Source organism: Diceros bicornis, chromosome 25, assembly GCF_020826845.1.
Source record: "Diceros bicornis minor isolate mBicDic1 chromosome 25, mDicBic1.mat.cur, whole genome shotgun sequence".
NCBI lineage: Eukaryota > Metazoa > Chordata > Mammalia > Perissodactyla > Rhinocerotidae > Diceros > Diceros bicornis.
In genome coordinates, this window is record NC_080764.1 from 29,000,848 (window position 1) to 29,018,048 (window position 17,201).

General features: G+C 35.7%; 1 protein-coding gene across 2 annotated transcripts in view; it reads left to right on the forward strand.

The window, feature by feature from the left end:
• EEA1 (early endosome antigen 1) overlaps window positions 1–17,201 on the forward strand; it is a 133,759-nt gene that overhangs the window by 110,482 nt on the left and 6,076 nt on the right. For both annotated transcript variants that reach the window (XM_058568670.1, XM_058568671.1), the window contains 5 exons: window positions 568–762; window positions 6,095–6,277; window positions 12,856–13,041; window positions 14,319–14,450; window positions 15,889–16,074. In XM_058568670.1, coding sequence (XP_058424653.1) covers window positions 568–762; window positions 6,095–6,277; window positions 12,856–13,041; window positions 14,319–14,450; window positions 15,889–16,074 — 882 coding nt within the window. The remainder of the gene's footprint in view (window positions 1–567; window positions 763–6,094; window positions 6,278–12,855; window positions 13,042–14,318; window positions 14,451–15,888; window positions 16,075–17,201) is intronic.

Genomic DNA, 17,201 nt, shown 5'->3' on the forward strand with positions numbered 1-17,201 from the left:
TATGATATCTAATTTTGAACAGAAATGTATCCTAGTAGATTGTAAAAACAAAGTAGTAGCAAAATATGCCCAGGATCTCTAAATGAGGAAAATATTGTGTGGTGTAGTTTAGTGTCATCAGACAGATACTAAACATTCTTGCCAAAAATGGTTTCTTTCTGATTAACTGTGGCCAGCAGGCTCAGTTAGCATTTTGGGAATATTCTTGAAAGACAGTAGACATTCCAGCATCTAAAGATTGCTGTTGATATTCCTATTTTCTATGATACAAGGGAATACTAGTCTAGTTAATTTACAAACTCCATACGAATATATAATTATAAGTTAAAAAGGAAGGTAAGATTAAACAGATAGTGAAGATTACTCCAGCATGTCATCTCATAGTGAATAATGTCAGTTATGAAAGCTCCACAAGGGCAGGGATGTTTCTTTTTGGTTTACTACTGATTACCTGTGGCCAGCAGGCTCAGTAGGTTCTATTAGAGTAATGCTTGGCATGTAGTAGGTATGCAATAAATGTATGTTAAATGAATAAATGAATGCTAAACAGATTTTATTTTCTTTTAGACTTCTCATCAGTTGAAGTTGGAACTCAATTCAGTGCAAGGACAAGTCATACAGGCCCAGAATACTTTGAAACAAAAGGAAAAAGAAGAGCAACAGCTTCAGGGGAACATAAGTGAGCTAAAGCAGTTGACTGAACAGAAGAAAAAGCAAATTGAAGCACTCCAAGGAGAAGTTAAAGTTGCTGTTTCACAGAAGGTAGTGATATGATATTTATTTACTTTTTATCGAAAGAAAAACTTTGCAATTAAGATTATATACGAGGAGCTGGCCCGGTGGCGCAAGCGGTTAAGTGCACACACTCCGTTGCGGTGGCCCGGGGTTCACCAGTTTGGATCCCGGGCGCACACTGACACACCGCTTGGTAAGCCATGCTGTGGTGGCATCCCATATAAAGTGGAGGAAGATGGGCACGGATGTTAGCCCAGGGCCAGTCTTCCTCAGCAAAAAAAGAGGAGGATTGGCAGATGTTAGCTCAGGGCTGATCTTCCTCACACACACAAAAAAAAGATTATAATATGATAATTAACACAGGTGAGTTGCAGCAAAGAAAAACTTATATATGCTCAAAATTTTTCTAAGTTAAATGTATAAAAGCACTTAATTATATGATTAAATATCTAAGTCTGGATTTTCATTCACTATAACCATGTTGTCAGATATTTCTTATTTAAAATTCTAGCACTAATCTTTTGTCTGATAGACACAAAACTACCTTTTTATAAAATAACATATAACTAACACTTAATGTTAAGGGAATAATTTATACAACATTTCTAGTGTATTAGAATATTTTAAAGGAATTTAGAAATAATTTATTAAGGGAAAATAATCAAGAAGAAAAATCACAAAATGGGATATATTCAAAAAATTCAGTAGTGTGTGTTTCATATAGTTATAATTTTTTGATATTTTAAGTTACATCATAATGGTTTCCATTTCCAGACCTATTCTGATTTATTATTGAATATTTGTTTTTCATTCTTAAATATGTTTTAATATTTGTCCAGACCAAGAATTGATAAAAATGGATTGTACTTAGTGTTGGAACAAAATGAGTTTTTCCCGGCTGTTATATGTGCATATTAATTGGTCCATGGAGAAGAGAGAAGTAAAATCTCTAGTATGTAGAGCAAACAAAATGTCATATCAAACAAAATATCATATCATTAAGACTTGGCTGTCATATTACTAGAGAAAAAAAATTAACCCCACAAATAGGCATTTTATGTTGACAGCTGGTTTTAAAACTACTGTTACGCCACTTTATAAAAGAGTAATTTTCTAATAACACAAACAAGAGTAGACAAGTTTTCTATCCTTTTTTTGTGTGTTACCATATATAATCATAAGTCACAATGTAATTATCACAATACGTGTTTTTTTTGCTTTGCTATCTTAAGGTCTTTTTTTTTTTCAAAATCTGGTAGCCTAGTATCCACGTATTCCCCAGATCTTCATTTTTATAGCATCAGACCTTAGTGAATTTAAAAAAAACAATTTTTAGCACATTTTCTTTTTTATTAAATTATTAGTTACAATAATATTTCTTTCATAATGTGTATTGCCTATACTTTTCACAGCTTTACTAGATGACACCTTAAAGATTATGAGATTTAGAAGAAATGTTCTTATTGGTAGTTGTCTTAGTTTGGACTGCTATAACAAAAATACTGTTAGACTAGGTGGCTTAAATAATAAACATTTATTTCTCACAGTTCTGGAGGCTGGGAAGTCTAAGATAAAGGCACTCTGGATATCCAGTCTCTAGTGAGGGCCTACTTCCTGGCTTGTAGACAGTTTCCTTCTTGCTGTATCCTCATATGGCTAAGAGAGATTATCTCTCTTGTGTTTCTTTTTATAAGGGCACTAATCCCATTCGTGAGGGCTCCACCCTTATGGTCCAATGACCTCCCAAAGGCCTCATCTCCAAATATCATCAGATTGGGGATCTAGGCTTCAACATATGAATTTAGGGGGGGACCCAAACATTCAACCATAGCAGTAGTTCACTTACGTTAGTGTACAGATGCTAGAATAAGGAACACACTTCTTAACCTTGGGGAGGACAGCATGTTCGGCAGTGTTGGGTGGATAGCCAGTCTCTGTAAATTAATCTTGGAATTTAGAGTAACTGGAGAATCATTGAAAGACAAGAATAGTTTGGTTTTGTTGAGGAGCAGATTAGCATCATGGAAAGAAGATAAATTTTGGAGCCAGGAAGATCTGAATTTAAATTTTATGTGACACACATTAGGTTTCTGATCATAGGGAATTGATTCATCTTTCTGAGCTAAATAAAATGGGGTCATAGAATTGTTGTAAAGATTGAGAAATGTATTTAAAGTACCTAGTACTGTACCCAGTGTGGAAACAAAATAGTTATTGGATGTTTATGGAAATATAGCAAACTATGATCTAAGAGTGTCAGTGTGCATGGTAGACCATGCAGTGATGGTCTGTGACAAAGTTATCACTGGCCCACAGTGAAACAGGAAAAACAAAGATAATATTTAAATGGGTATATATGTGTATATATATGTATATATATGAAACATACACACACACATATACATACATTTTATATATATATAATTGTTTGGGAGCCACTGGCCGCTGATCAAGGATCCAGCAAGCAGCCTTTAAGTCAATAGTCCCTGCACCATCTTTATTCAAAACCTAATGTGGGAATACAGAGTGAATAGGATATGGCCCCCTACTCTCAAGTAGCTTATAATTTAATGAGGAATCAGGTATATAAAGAAAAAGAAAACTGTAATATATAAAGGAGAATGAAACAAGAATGCACACAGAAATATAAGAAAAATTAGAACTTAATGGAAATTTTGACTGGCTTTCTAGAGAAGCTAGCATTTGAACTGGGCCTTTGAAGAGGATTATAATTTTGAAAGGTTAAAAAAGGAGGAAATTAGACATTTCAAGGAGAGGAAGCAATATTAGCAAAAATTTGAAAAACTTAACAAATGTCATTATAGAACATTAGCTATTGAAGTGCAGGGTAAGTGAAGTGAGGGGAGCTAAGGCTATAGAATTGGTTGAAGTCAGACCACGGTCGATGTTGTACAGTTGTTTCTACCTTAAATTTTTAATATTGGAAAACTAAAGGTTTTTAAGAAGAGAGAAATGGAATCAGATCTTTTTTAGAGCAAAACTAATCAGTTTCTGAAAGATAAATTATAAATGACCGACCCTCCTGTATTCTCTGTTGGAACTTTGGGTTTACTTCTATTAAAGCAGTTATCAAACTGTTGCATTGATCCATTTTTGTTTTTAATTTAACTTTTCTATTAATATAGTTGAGTTCCTTAAAGTCAAAGAACTTATTTAACAAATAAGCTATCAATAATTTTTTTAAAGGAATGAATGAATTAGTCTGTCAGTCAGAGTAAAGGTAATGAAGGCCCAAATATGAGCCCAAAGAGCCATTATGGTCATTATTGAGACTTTGCAGAGGGCTTAGTTGAGAGCCATAAAGGTGCTTAAAGAGAAAGAAAACTAGATTTGTGAAAAAAATGTTAAAGAAAAGAAGTAGTATTCTATAAAAGAAAATGTGTAAGTGCGGTATAGTCTTCAACATGAAAAAAGATGTCCAAGAATTCTTCATCATGAAGAATCTAAATTGGAGGAAATGAAAGAGAGGTGACATGGGATGTTGTTAGATAATGTACAGGGAGATCAACCCTCCTTTCCTCCATAGGCAGTTAGCACCACCTCCTGTCAATGTGCCTCCTAGCTCTCTTGACTCCATTTCCTCTCCTCATTTCCCACTGCTGCAGTCTTAGTCCAGTCAATTACAATAGCCTCTTAATAGACGTCTCAGGCTTCTCCACCTCCAATCTATTTGTCATTCATTCGTTCAAGAAATATTACTAGGCACCTGTTTTATGCCATGGCACAATTCTGGGTGTTGCAGATATAGCTGTGAACAGACAAGGAACCTGTTCTTAGGGAGCTTACACTTTCTTGGGGGAAGAAACTAAACAGGGTGATGTGAAAGACGTGATGAGACAGAGTTCAACTAAAGGTTGGATGATCAAAGAAGCCTCTCTGAAGAGATTTGAGCTGATATTTGAAATACAAGAGCTATCCCTACAAAGGTTGGGGTGAGGGCAAATAGCGAAAAGACCTTAAGGCTGGGCTGGCCCCGTGGCTTAGCGGTTAAGTGCGCGCGCTCCGCTGCTGGCGGCCCCGGTTTGGATCCCGGGCGCGCACCGACGCACTGCTTCTCCGGCCATGCTGAGGCCGTGTCCCACATACAGCAACTAGAAGGATGTGCAGCTATGACATACAACTATCTACTGAGGCTTTGGGGAGAAAAAAAATAAATAAATAGAATTATAAAAAAAAAAAAATTATAAAAAAAAGACCTTAAGGCTAAAATAAGCTTGATATTTTCTAAAAACAGAAGACGAGTATAGGTTAAGTATAATGGGAGAGTGGAAGAGTAATATGAGATGAGCTCAGAGAAGTAGACAGGGGCCAAAGCATGTATATGGAAATTTGTAGATTATAAGATAACGGAGAATGATATATTTTCTTCTAAGTACAATAGAATCTATTGGAGAATTTTGAGCAGAGAATGGTGCAATCTGACTAAGAGGAGATAAAGGAGCAAGCAGGGAAGGCATGGAAAAACTATTGCAATAGTTCAAACAGTACATGAGGATGGCATGAACTCAAGTGTTAAAAGTGGATGATTTATAAATGTATTTTGGAAGTTGAGTCATCAGGACTTGCTGATAGATTAGATGATGAAAGATGATAGAGGAATCAAGAATAACTTGAGGTTTATAGCTTGCGCAATATTGGATTTTGGAACAAGGGAGTCACTGGTGACCTCAACAGCAGTTTCATTGAAGTACTACATTTATTTTAAAAGCCAAGTGCTTATTTTCATATTTTTAAATTATTTTCATATATTTTAAGTATGTCATAATTTGTACAAGCTCCTGAATCTTCTTGAAGACTTAAAGACAAGTCTAGAGTTTAGAGGAGTTGGACCTTCATGAAATTTTCTTTTTCTGCCTTGATGTTAACGAAGATGACCTGAAGAAATTTCCTAAGTTATTCTTGAATTTCAAGGAGTGGAAACAATGTACTTCAACACAGTAATGGCTTTTTAACTTCTTTCATGTAGAAATTTCTCTGAGTTCAACCTTAAATTATATCATCTTCTAAAGCATCTGGCACTGCATCTTCTATCAGAATGTGGTTGTTACTCTCAGTATCCTGAGACCTTGATACTTAGGACTTCCCAGTGAAATGCTTTTTTTATTTCTTTACTTGCTTTGTCATTTTTTGTTTTTTAAATTGGGACTTGTTGGATTTTGCAATTCTTTAAGTTTGTAACTATAAGGTAAGTAAGTTATTCTTTATTAAAGTAGAAGAATTTTGGGCATAATGCAGTTCATTTTGTTCTGAGGAATCTTCTTAGTTGTGTGGATTTCATTTTATGTTTGTAACTTGTTTTGGTATGCATACTATTTTAAATAACTATTGTATGTTTCAGACAGAGCTTGAGAATAAACTACAACAGCAGTTAACACAAGCAGCACAGGAACTCACAGCAGAGAAAGAGAAAATATCAGTGTTACAAAACACCTATGAAAAAAGTCAGGAAAGTCTAAAACAGCTTCAGTCTGATTTCTATGGGAAGGAATCTGAACTTCTTGCCACAAGGCAAGATCTTAAGGTATAGTAAACTATATTATATAATATATAATGATGATGATATAAAAACTCAGTAAGTTGTTTATAGACATTCATTAAATGATTTAGTTGAACTGAAATGGGCAAGGGAATGTTAGTATTTGTGGAACTTCATGCTTGTTTTCTATTAAGTTATTATTTTTGGAGTAACATGCTTTTTAAAAATTAAATTATTTTATATTATAACAAAATACCTATGTAAATATGGGCATTTAAAAATAAATGTATAATAGTAAAATATTTTGGAAATATGTTACTTGTTACCTTATTACCTTATTTAAGGACTTCGCTGTCTTTATGTAAAAAAATAACATTTAAAAAGGACTGCTATTAGAAAATCTAAGAAGTTTTAAATGTAAACCACTTGTGAAAATGCACACAATTTTACTGTTGCTTGTCAGACAATGTTGACTTTAGTTTTATATATTGGTCAACTTCCCAAGACTATCAGAATGCTTAATGATTAAAATTAGGAGATTATGGCTCACAGTAAACTTAATTATGTAAACATATATGGAAACTTTGTCCTTGGCAATACTACTTAATTAGATAAAGTATGACATTTGTTAAAATGAAGGATATGGAGAAAGGGTAAACAATTTTTATGTAGCATTAAGGTATCAATTCTCTAAGGGAAATGGAACAGCTTGTATTCTCTCACAGAAGATCCAGCCAGTTCTTTTTTTTGTCATGCTGAAATACTATGCTTTTTGTTTCTTTCCTGTATTTTAATTTTTGGTTGCTTTATTTGATTTAAAATGCATTATTGAAAAATTCTGTGAAAATCACAGAATATTTATATATGTAATATATATATAAATATACTATGTCTGTATTTTATTCATGGGCTATTATAGGGAAGGCTTTGTGAAGGAGGTAGGACCTGACCAGGTCCTGAAGGATGTATAGAATTTGAATACATAGAGAGTCCTAAGGAAGGTCATTTCACTCAGGGACACATTTGCTGCAGTGGGAATGAGCAAAGCCAGGAGACAGTTAACATAATTGTCTTGCTGGAGTGCTGGTTTGTGTTTGGAAGTTGAGGTTAAAAAGGTTAGGATCAAATTGTGAAGTGTCTTAGATGCCTAGTGTCGACCTAAAAATAAAACAGCCAGTTATTTTACCAGCAAAACAAGTATATTTGGTAATGGCAAAGGAATTACAATTCGGAAAAAGCAAGCTATAGAAAAGGCCATAGGCAAGCCCAGCAAACCACGGAGAGGAATGTTATTTTATAGAGAAAAGGGAGGAAGGTGAGAGGGCTAGTTCTGAACAAAAGTCCATTGGTAGAAAGGGAGAGTTCAGAGTTGTGTAGGTTTCTCATTGGCTGCGTTGCTAGGGTAGTTGATTCCTTTTTGGGGTTGCAATGTCCATCTCTTCCTGTTGAGGTCTATGTTTGATGGTTCTTCCTGTTGAGGACTTCTCTCTGTTGAGGACTGTAGTTGACAATCCTTCCTGTAATTGACGTGGAGTGGTAGTACATGAGGACTCCCCTTTCTGGCCTCCCAACTCGATTTTATTTATTTATTTTTTTTAAAGATTTTATTTTATTTATTTTTTTCCCCCCAAAGCTCCAGTAGATAGTTGCATGTCATAGCTGCACATCCTTCCAGTTGCTGCATGTGGGACTCGGCCCCAGGATGGACGGAGAAGTGGTGCCTCGGTGCGCGCCCGGGATCCAAACCCGGGCCACCAGCATCGGAGCGCGCGCACTTAACCACCAAGCCACGGGGCCGGCCCCCAACTCGATTTTAAATGAAGGTTCCCTTTATTAATTTTCACACTAGCAAAGATGATTGGACTTGATGTTTTGGAGAAAAATGAAGAGTCTAAGCAGAGGAGTAAAAATAAAGAAAATAGGGGCCGGCCCCATGGCTTAGCGGTTAAGTGCGTGCGCTCCGCTGCTTGCGGCTGGGGTTCAGATCCTGGGCGCACACCGACGCACCGCTTCTCCGGCCATGCTGAGGCCGCGTCCCACATACAGCAACTAGAAGGATGTGCATCTATGACATATAACTATCTACTGGGGCTTTGGGGGAAAAAAGTAAATAAATAAAATTATAAAAAAAAAAAAAGGAAAATAGTACTTTAGGCAACTTAACCTGGAAATGGGTTTACAGATAGCTTTGATTGGACTTGGGGTAAACTAGTGGTAGGGAAATTAGTTAAGAGGCTATCTCCATTCCTTCTTCTGTAAATTCCAGTAATCAAGGTGTGAGTTGATTAGAACTGGTAATAAAGTTAAAGAGGGTGGACTAGAAGAGATTAATGGGAGAGACAAGATGAAACAAAGGGCTAATACATATAGGCTGCAAGGGAAGTGCAGGAATCAGTGGTGACTCATGGTTTGACAAAGAAATAAGATATTGGGTAAAAGAGTTTTCGTAGTGCCAACAGTAGACTATGCATATATATGTATATATTAGTTGAAGTTCAAAATTAACAAGAGTTGTTATAAGAAAAAAATACCACCTGACATTTAGAAAGTGTCTTATTTGCTATGCTTTCTAAGTAGTTTTAAATTATTATTTTTTTTCTTTACAACACTGTTGAAAGTCAGGGAAGGTTTGTGGAAGAGTTTGGACTTTATCCTAAAGGCAGTAGGGTACCACTGAAAGGATTTTTTCGGATTTGTATTTTAGGCCAATGACTGACTACAGGCTAAGGAATGGATTGTAGGGGAACATGACTGACTGTAGAGACTAGAGAGAAGACTTTGCAGTCGTCCAAGTGCAAATGGTGGTTGCTTACTTAGGCTGGTAATAGTAAGGTTGGAGAATGTGGGGGAATTTGAAGGCTACTTAGGTGATAGAGGAGATAAAATGTAGTGATTGATTGTAGAAGTCCTATAGAAATCACACTCTTTTTTCCATATGGCTGTATTATTTACCCAAGAGGGTTACCGAACCAGGTTCGTTTTGCCCACCGCTGAGAAAGCCAAACACCAAGATGACGAGATTACAGAGAGAGAGAGGGTTTTTTTAAATCACAAGGCAGCCAAGTAAGGAAACGGGAGAATGAGTCTCAAATCTGCTTCCTCAAAAATAGGGACTCAGGGGTATTTATGGGGTAGGGGGCAAGGTGGTCTGAAGTGTGGAGACAAATGATTGGAGGTGAGGAGAGGTGAGGTAATTGATGATCTGCGCAAGTGTAGTCACACTTCATGCCTCTTCATAGGATGCATGTTCACAAAATGGTGGCGTTAGCATGACCTGAGGGTGGAGTTTTTAGCCTCTTGACGTCCAAAGGTCACTTATCGGACGTCTGCGTGGGCCGAGTTGATGGGTTGGTGGTCTCAACCAGCCTGAAGTGGACAAGGGGTTCTAATTCCTGAAAAACAGCTCAAACACCCATTACCATGGTAACCCAGGCTCCAGGGAGATGTTATCTATAGGAACCTAGTGGGAGTCAGATAGCATATTGCCTAAGCAGCACAGTTAATAATGGGCAGGGGAACAACTAAGAGCTATGATCAGTAATTGCAAAAAAGAAAAAAGACTTTAATTACTAGCGACTTAATCATCAGTGGCTAACTGTTTGCCAGTTTCAAGAGCATAACATATAGTAACAGGATTTAGATCTCTTAAATCAATATTCTTTCATTAAGCCAACAACTATTTTTATTATGCCTGAAAGCTATGTTGTGTACTAATAATTTTATATGTGAAAGAATAATTCAAATGTATATATGGACAAAAAGAAAGACAGGGATAAGGCTGCTGTGGAGTTTTACAACTGTTAAGAAGCCATGGATAGATCCTCTATTCCAAAGCTTCCTTGTGCAGATGAGGAGACTGAGGCCTCGCTTGGTTTGTGACAGGCCTAGTGTTGCACAGTAACAGAACCATGATTAGATCTCAGTTCTTCCGATTCATAACCCTTTATTCTTTTACCATCATTTCATTAGATTTTTTTAATATAAAATAGAATATTGATAAATTCTATAGTAATGCTTCCAAAATGAGAAGTATCTGAACTACGTAGGAAGTTAATTTAAAAAAAAAGAAGTAAATTCCTAGGGAAGTTCAAATGATATTTATAGACCAAAATAAGAGATAGTTATCAGCCATTATTTTTCTTTTGCTTCATTGGTGTTATATAATTTTGTGTATAAGAGAAAACGAGAGAGGTTCAGAACCTTGTAACATGACGCCCACCTAAGTCAAGGCTGCCATCTGTGGGCTGACATTGTACACCAAGATGCCAGTAGAATGGAAGACCGACTGGCCTATTCTATGCCTTTAGCCCCATCTGCTGGATTATTTATGAAATATTTAAGTTTATGGAATGGATGTTTCAGGTTGGCTATGCTGTTTGCCATTCTTTGCTGTCGAAGAAAGGTAGAAGTAGAATTTAACTGTAAATTTTGCACCCTGAGTAAAGTGAAAATTCTAGGATAAGTTTAGAATTAAATATAAATCTTCTTAACCTAGTACTATTTCTTATGTCATCAGACATCAAGAAAAAATAATAACTAAAATTTTTAAAGTTTTATTTCGAAAGAAGCAAGGGAGAAGTTGTTGAACGGACAAAAAAAACGATAGCTACCACAGAACACTGCAGAAATTCTTTTTTAGCTACACTTCTGTACTGTGATTGGGGTATTCAGGGTCAAGGTTGGTACTTGATCTACTCAGGATTTGCCTATTCCAATGGGAGTGGATGAGTTAAAGATAGCCCCAACAAAACCATCAAATGGGAGAGGGGAGTTCCCTGAGGGAAGAGATGCCTAGCAGATGAAAATAATATGGTCTGCAACAAGAAAAACAAAAGGAATATTTAAAATGCATGGCAGTATATTACTGAATGATGTAGATGAGTATACAGAGGCAAGGTAGAGCAGTACGTCTTGCATCTTCAGAAAAGAGTGGTCCAGATTTTGAGCTTAACTTTAAAGATTTAGTCACTGGGTTTTTATGAGTTTGAAATTTTATAGGCCATTATTAAACTATAGGCATTTTGGCATTCTCGTGGTCAGAGATTGGGGATGCTGTTGCTTTCAGGCTCGAGCAAGCCTTGGTATTCTTTAGCATTAGATCAGGACCTCTGTTACCTAATTATAATTTCTATAGACTGTATGGACTAGGCTTTGTCAAATTTTATTCTCTTTATCTGAAATCACTCTCACCCTTTGTGATATTTAGGTCAGCTCCCACATGCACCATGGAGCCTTATGTAAACACATTCCACAGGGAGCTCTCACCCGCATTGTTTTTCTGTGCATTTGGCACATAGCACAGGCTCTACTACCGTATACAGCGTCATTTTACATGCTGGTTGTGTTTTTCAGGCTACATAGTCCGCTCCTTTATGTCAAGGACCATTTTTTTACCCTCCTATTTACCTTAGTGGTATACTTAATTAATGGTTAGCTGCTTGATTGATAAAGAACTAGATGACTATAGATCTTTCCTGAAAAGGAAGCCTTAGGGTTCTTAGTGTTCTACTGGAAGCCGTTGAAAATTGAAATTTAATGTATATCAGAAAGACTTCTGAACTGAGTTATTTGTAAGGAATAAACTTTCTCTTTCAGAAAGCTTAAGAATCTCTTAATTAAGGTCTTCATTCATTCATTGTTTTTTTTTGTTTTTTTTTTTTGCATCTACTTTTTATCGAATTCTTACTATAGCCAAGTCTAGCCAGCCGGGATTCTTCCTCATTATATCTTATGCTTCCTTTTCAAAGGAACTACTATCTCCAGAATAAGAAAGATGAACTTCTTCTAGATGGTAGAAGAGCATCTTAGAATTAATTCCCTTCCCTTCTGATTCTTAGCAATAGCACCTGAGAGTGGCAAGGTTCTTGCCATTTCTGTTACCCACCTGTTACTATATCTACCCCACAGTGAAACTTTATAGGTTAAAAAGCTTGCCCTTTCTGCCAGCTTCGGCTTCTTAAAATATTTGGGCCTTAGGACAGTCTGTGGACTGTGTTAACTGACAATGCTGCTTCTACCACATGGATGGAAAATGAAGAGGATGGGATAACGGCTTTGTCAGAAATAGAGCCTCAGATGTCTGGTTGACTTTCCTTTTAGTTCACTTGGTCAGGTTGGCAGATGTGAAATACAGTTGTTTTTTTCCCCAAGACAAAAAACCCTTTCTATTAAATGTTTTAGCATATCAAGGAACATCATTGACCCTACAAAACATATGTATACATAACATAGCATTTAACTATATCTCTTTTTAAATTGCTTTTTTTTTTTCCATGTTTCCCCATGTCTTTTCTGTAACCATATATGTGTTTTCTGAGTGTGTTTGATATGGTCCCTACTAATTTGATATTCCTTCACATCACTTAGCCAGTAAATAGTTATAAATTATTTATACAGGTTTTGGAATTGCTTCAGTTTTATTATTTTATGCTAGAATTGTTATCTGTAGGCAAGAGAGTTAATTATCTAACATTCTTTCTCTTTTATATGATCTTACTGAAGGGCATAACATACTATCTTTCTATGATATATTACTTTCCAGTATGCTTATGTTAACTGTTATGTTTCTGTTGAAATTTGCTTAAAAATGACATATAATAATTTGGGGAAATTGTTTTTATAAGTCTGTAGAAGAGAAGCTTTCTCTAGCACAGGAGGACTTGATTTCAAACAGAAATCAAATTGGAAACCAAAATAAATTGATTCAAGAACTGAAGACTACCAAGACTACTTTGGAGCAGGATTCAGCAAAGAAAGAACAGCAATTGAGGGAGCAGTGTAAAGCACTACAAGAGATTCAAAAAGAAAAGGTATTTCATTTTCTGACTAAATCTAGAATCTTAGAGTTGCAAAGGCCATAGAGATCATCCAGTCAAACTTCTTACCCAATATAGGCATTGCCTTTATTTTCAACAGCTCTCTCAGATGGGGTTCTAGTTTCTGATAAAACACTTTTGATAATTGAAATTTTAATGCTAGGAAGTACTTGTTAATGGCTTTCTTGTCCTTTCTACCCATTTTTCTTACTGTTCTTTTTTGTTTTAAAAACAAATCTATTTTTCACACCATAGACCACTGGTTATTCAAAAACAGATATTATAGCCCCTCAAGCATTTCTCATGTAACATGTTATCCTCTAGATGTGTGAATGAGATAAAAGGTCTAGAAATAATTCTTAAGCTTGTTAAGAATTCTTAAAGTTAAGACCCAGCTTTTTCTAAGGGGAATAGAGGATATATTTTATATAAATGATGCTAAGCTATAAAGTTGAAAGCGTTGTATTATATAACCAGTACATTTAAAAATCAGTTAAAATTCTATATGAAAGAAACATTTTATTTTTGGCTTCATAGTTGAAATCATACATTTCCATCAGCTGATAGGATATTATTCTGAAGTGTACAATTTCTGAAGTTCTTGGTATATCTAAATTGTGCAATTCCTGAAATTCTTCTTAATTAAAAAAATCTGAAGATGTTTTTGTGGGGGTGGTGCTGGTGAAGCTGAAATGAAATTCATGATTTGTGCCTCAAGTTTAGAAAATTCCAACAGAGGTATAATTTATAGGCCTTTAATTGCAAGGGCTTTAGATCAAGCAGACCTTGTTTTAGTTTTGGCTCTACTTCTAATAGATTATTTAATTTCTCTAAGCCTTTGTTCCTTTATCTATAAAATGAGGATTAAAAAAAGCTTCCTATTATAGAGATTAAATGAGATGGTATAAAATACTCCTAAGCTAGGTGCCTTATGTAAAGATAATTATAGTAATAATAGTAACAATGATAATAGTATTAATAAGAGCAAGAATGGTAGTTTTGGCTAAATTTTATAGTATTCTTACTTTGGCCAGGCACTATTCATTTTATAGTATGAACTGTAATTATTTAATCCTTATAATGATCTTCTTCTTCTTATTGTTCACATTGTATAAATAAGGACACAGAGGCAAGAGGAGGTAAGGAATTTGCTCAAGTTAGATAGAAAGGGACAGAGAGAGTGTCACAAATAGGAGCATCATTTTTCTTACACTAATTTTCAGTTACGCATTTAGTTTAAAATTATTTTTTATTAAATCTTTTCTCTACAGTCACTGAAAGAGAAAGAACTAGTAAATGAAAAATCTAAATTGGCAGAGATAGAGGAAATTAAGTGTAGACAAGAAAAGGACATTGCTAAATTGAGTGACGAACTCAAGTCCCACAAGCAGGAAAGCATGAAGGTATGTTAAGACAATCATTGTTCATCCTTCTGTATCATATTGTTGTTTAAATTAAAAAATATCTAGAGGCCAGCCTGGTGGCGTAGTGGTTAAGTTCGTGCACTTTGCTTTGGCAGCTCGGAATTTGCAGGTTCAGACCCTGGGCATGGACCTACGCATCGCTCATCAAGCCATGCTGTGGCGGCGTCCAATATACAAAATGGGAGATTGGGCATATATGTTAGCTCAGAGCCAATCTTCCTCAGCAAAAAAGAGGAAGATTGGCAACAGACCTTACCTCAGGGCCAATCTTCCTCACCAAAAAAAAAGAAAAGGAAAAAAATATGTATATATATTTATTGAGAACCTAGTATGTGCCCAGCACATTGTTTTGTTTTTAGAATTTTTTTTTTTTTGTGAGAAAGATTCTCCCTGATCTAACATCTGTGGCCAGTCTTCTTCCACTTTGTATGTGGGACACTGCCACAGCATGGCCTGATGAGTGGTGTGTGGTTACACTCCTGGGATCCACACTCATAAACCCCAGGCTGCCGGAATGCGAACTTAACCACTAGCCACCAGGCCGGCCCCTCTTTTGTTGTTTTTGAGGAATATTCTTGCTCTCAGTGTGCTCTTGTGTTGTATAATATCTATACATGTACTGAAATTATGTTCCTTTTGTTTTCACATTACTGAAAAGTAGCCCTAAAAGTTTAGATTTTGTTGAGATGATAATCAAGAGAGCTGCTGATTTAGAAAATTCTGCTTGTAGATAGTAAACTTCAAAATATGTGAGAGTTTAGAAATAAAATTTTAAGAGATTCTGTTTTTTCAATTGTTTTTCTTCCTAAAATCCTTTAATAATCACGTGTTTTGAACATTTTTCCTGTCATAAGCATAGCTAGCATGCCAGATGAAGAAACTAATTGTTTATAATTTGCTTTGTAAAATGTTGTTTTCTTATAGAAAGATTTGATTTTCTCGAGTGCTCTCATAATACCTTTTATGTCAATCAGTATACTTACCATTTTGCTTTATAATTATCTCTTTATTTCATTATGTTCTTCCAGACTGTGTCTTCCTTAAAACAGGGAATGTATATGCTTCATCTTTATATATATCCCCAGAACCTAACACACTGTGTGATGCCTAAATGATGACCAATAAATGCTTGCTAAGTGAAGAAAGGGAAAATAGCGGGTAGAAATTTTTCACATAATTTAATCAAAACATATGCATGCAAAGTATCACTTGAATTTAAATGATTATTGAGCAGGAAGTACATAATCTTGCATCTTTCTCACCAATTGTTCGAAATAGTGAACTTTAAGAATCTCATAAGAGAAGAGGCTAAAATCCATATTGTGTATATTGTCATGATAAGTTGCATAAATTTCAGCTATGTTTTGAAGTATCTATTATAAAGAAGGCTTAATTTTTGGCCTTACTTTTTCAATAGGAGGTAACAAATCTCAAGGATGCCAAACAGCTTTTGATTCAGCAGAAATTAGAGCTTCAAGGAAAAGTAGATTCCCTGAAGGCAGCCCTTGAACAGGAGAAGAGAAACCAGCAAATGCTGAAAGAGCAGATGAAAAAGGAAGAAGATGAGCTGAAGAAAGAATTTACTGAGAAGGAAGCTCAACTGGTCAGTAAATTAATGGTGGGAAGTGCGTTTTGTAATTGATTTTGTAAATCAGTCCAATAAGAGAGGATTTTTCTACTTAGACGTTTTGATTCAAATGCTCATCTAACATTTTAATTTTTGACTAAGAAAGGAGATCTGATTTGTTTAAATAGCTGACATGTGGTTGGATATATTTTATTTTGGAATTATATTTTGATTTATATAAGTGAAAATCCAATAAAACATAATTCAAAAAAATAAGAACACTTTTAGTGCCAGGAAAACAAACAAACCCACAACTGTGTAGATTGAGGTAAATGGTGTGAAGGCTAACCACGTTAAACTTAATTGTTTGGTCAAAGTGAATGTTGATAAGGGGGAACGGAAACTTCAGTTTGGAATTATGATGACCAAATTTTGCTCTTCCTTCCCTAAGTTGTGCATGCCAAATGGGAAGCATCTGGCTTTCCTCTGTTCATCTGGCTATTGAATTAAGTCCAAATATCCCCAGATAAACTTGACCACTGAATGGTTTAGTTGAAGAATTGTAATTTCAAGTTGCAATTGATTTGAAGGGTTTGTATTGTTTTTTGGCACGTTTATAGAGACAAAAGGATGCATGTGGAATTTGAGACAAAAAAATTCCAGCTTTGGGCCTGCCTGGTGACATAGTGGTTAAGTTCTCGTGCTCCACTTCGGCGGCTCGGGATTCGCAGGTTTGGATCCTGGGCACACACCTGTGCACCGCTCATCAAGCCATGCTGTGGCCACATCCCATATACAAAGTGGAGGAAGATGGGCACAGATGTTAGCTCGGGGCTAATCTTCCTTAGCAAAAGGAGGAAGATTGGTGGATGTTAGCTCAGGGCCAATCTTCCTCACCAAAAAATAAAAAAATAAAAATTCCAGCCTTCCAGTCTCCAGGGTACCCTGCTATCCCTAACTATGTGTTCTTCCCTTCCTCTAGTGGAAAAAAGGAAAATTTGAAATTGCTTTACCTTAGCTTGATCTTATAAGAGAGTTGCTGACCATCATTTCAGCATTATGTCCTTTGAACCAGTTTGAATTATACAAATGTCTGTGGAATCAATTTGATTAGTGTATAATGAAATATATTCTCCTGGCTTCTTTTCTGAAGAAGTAATATT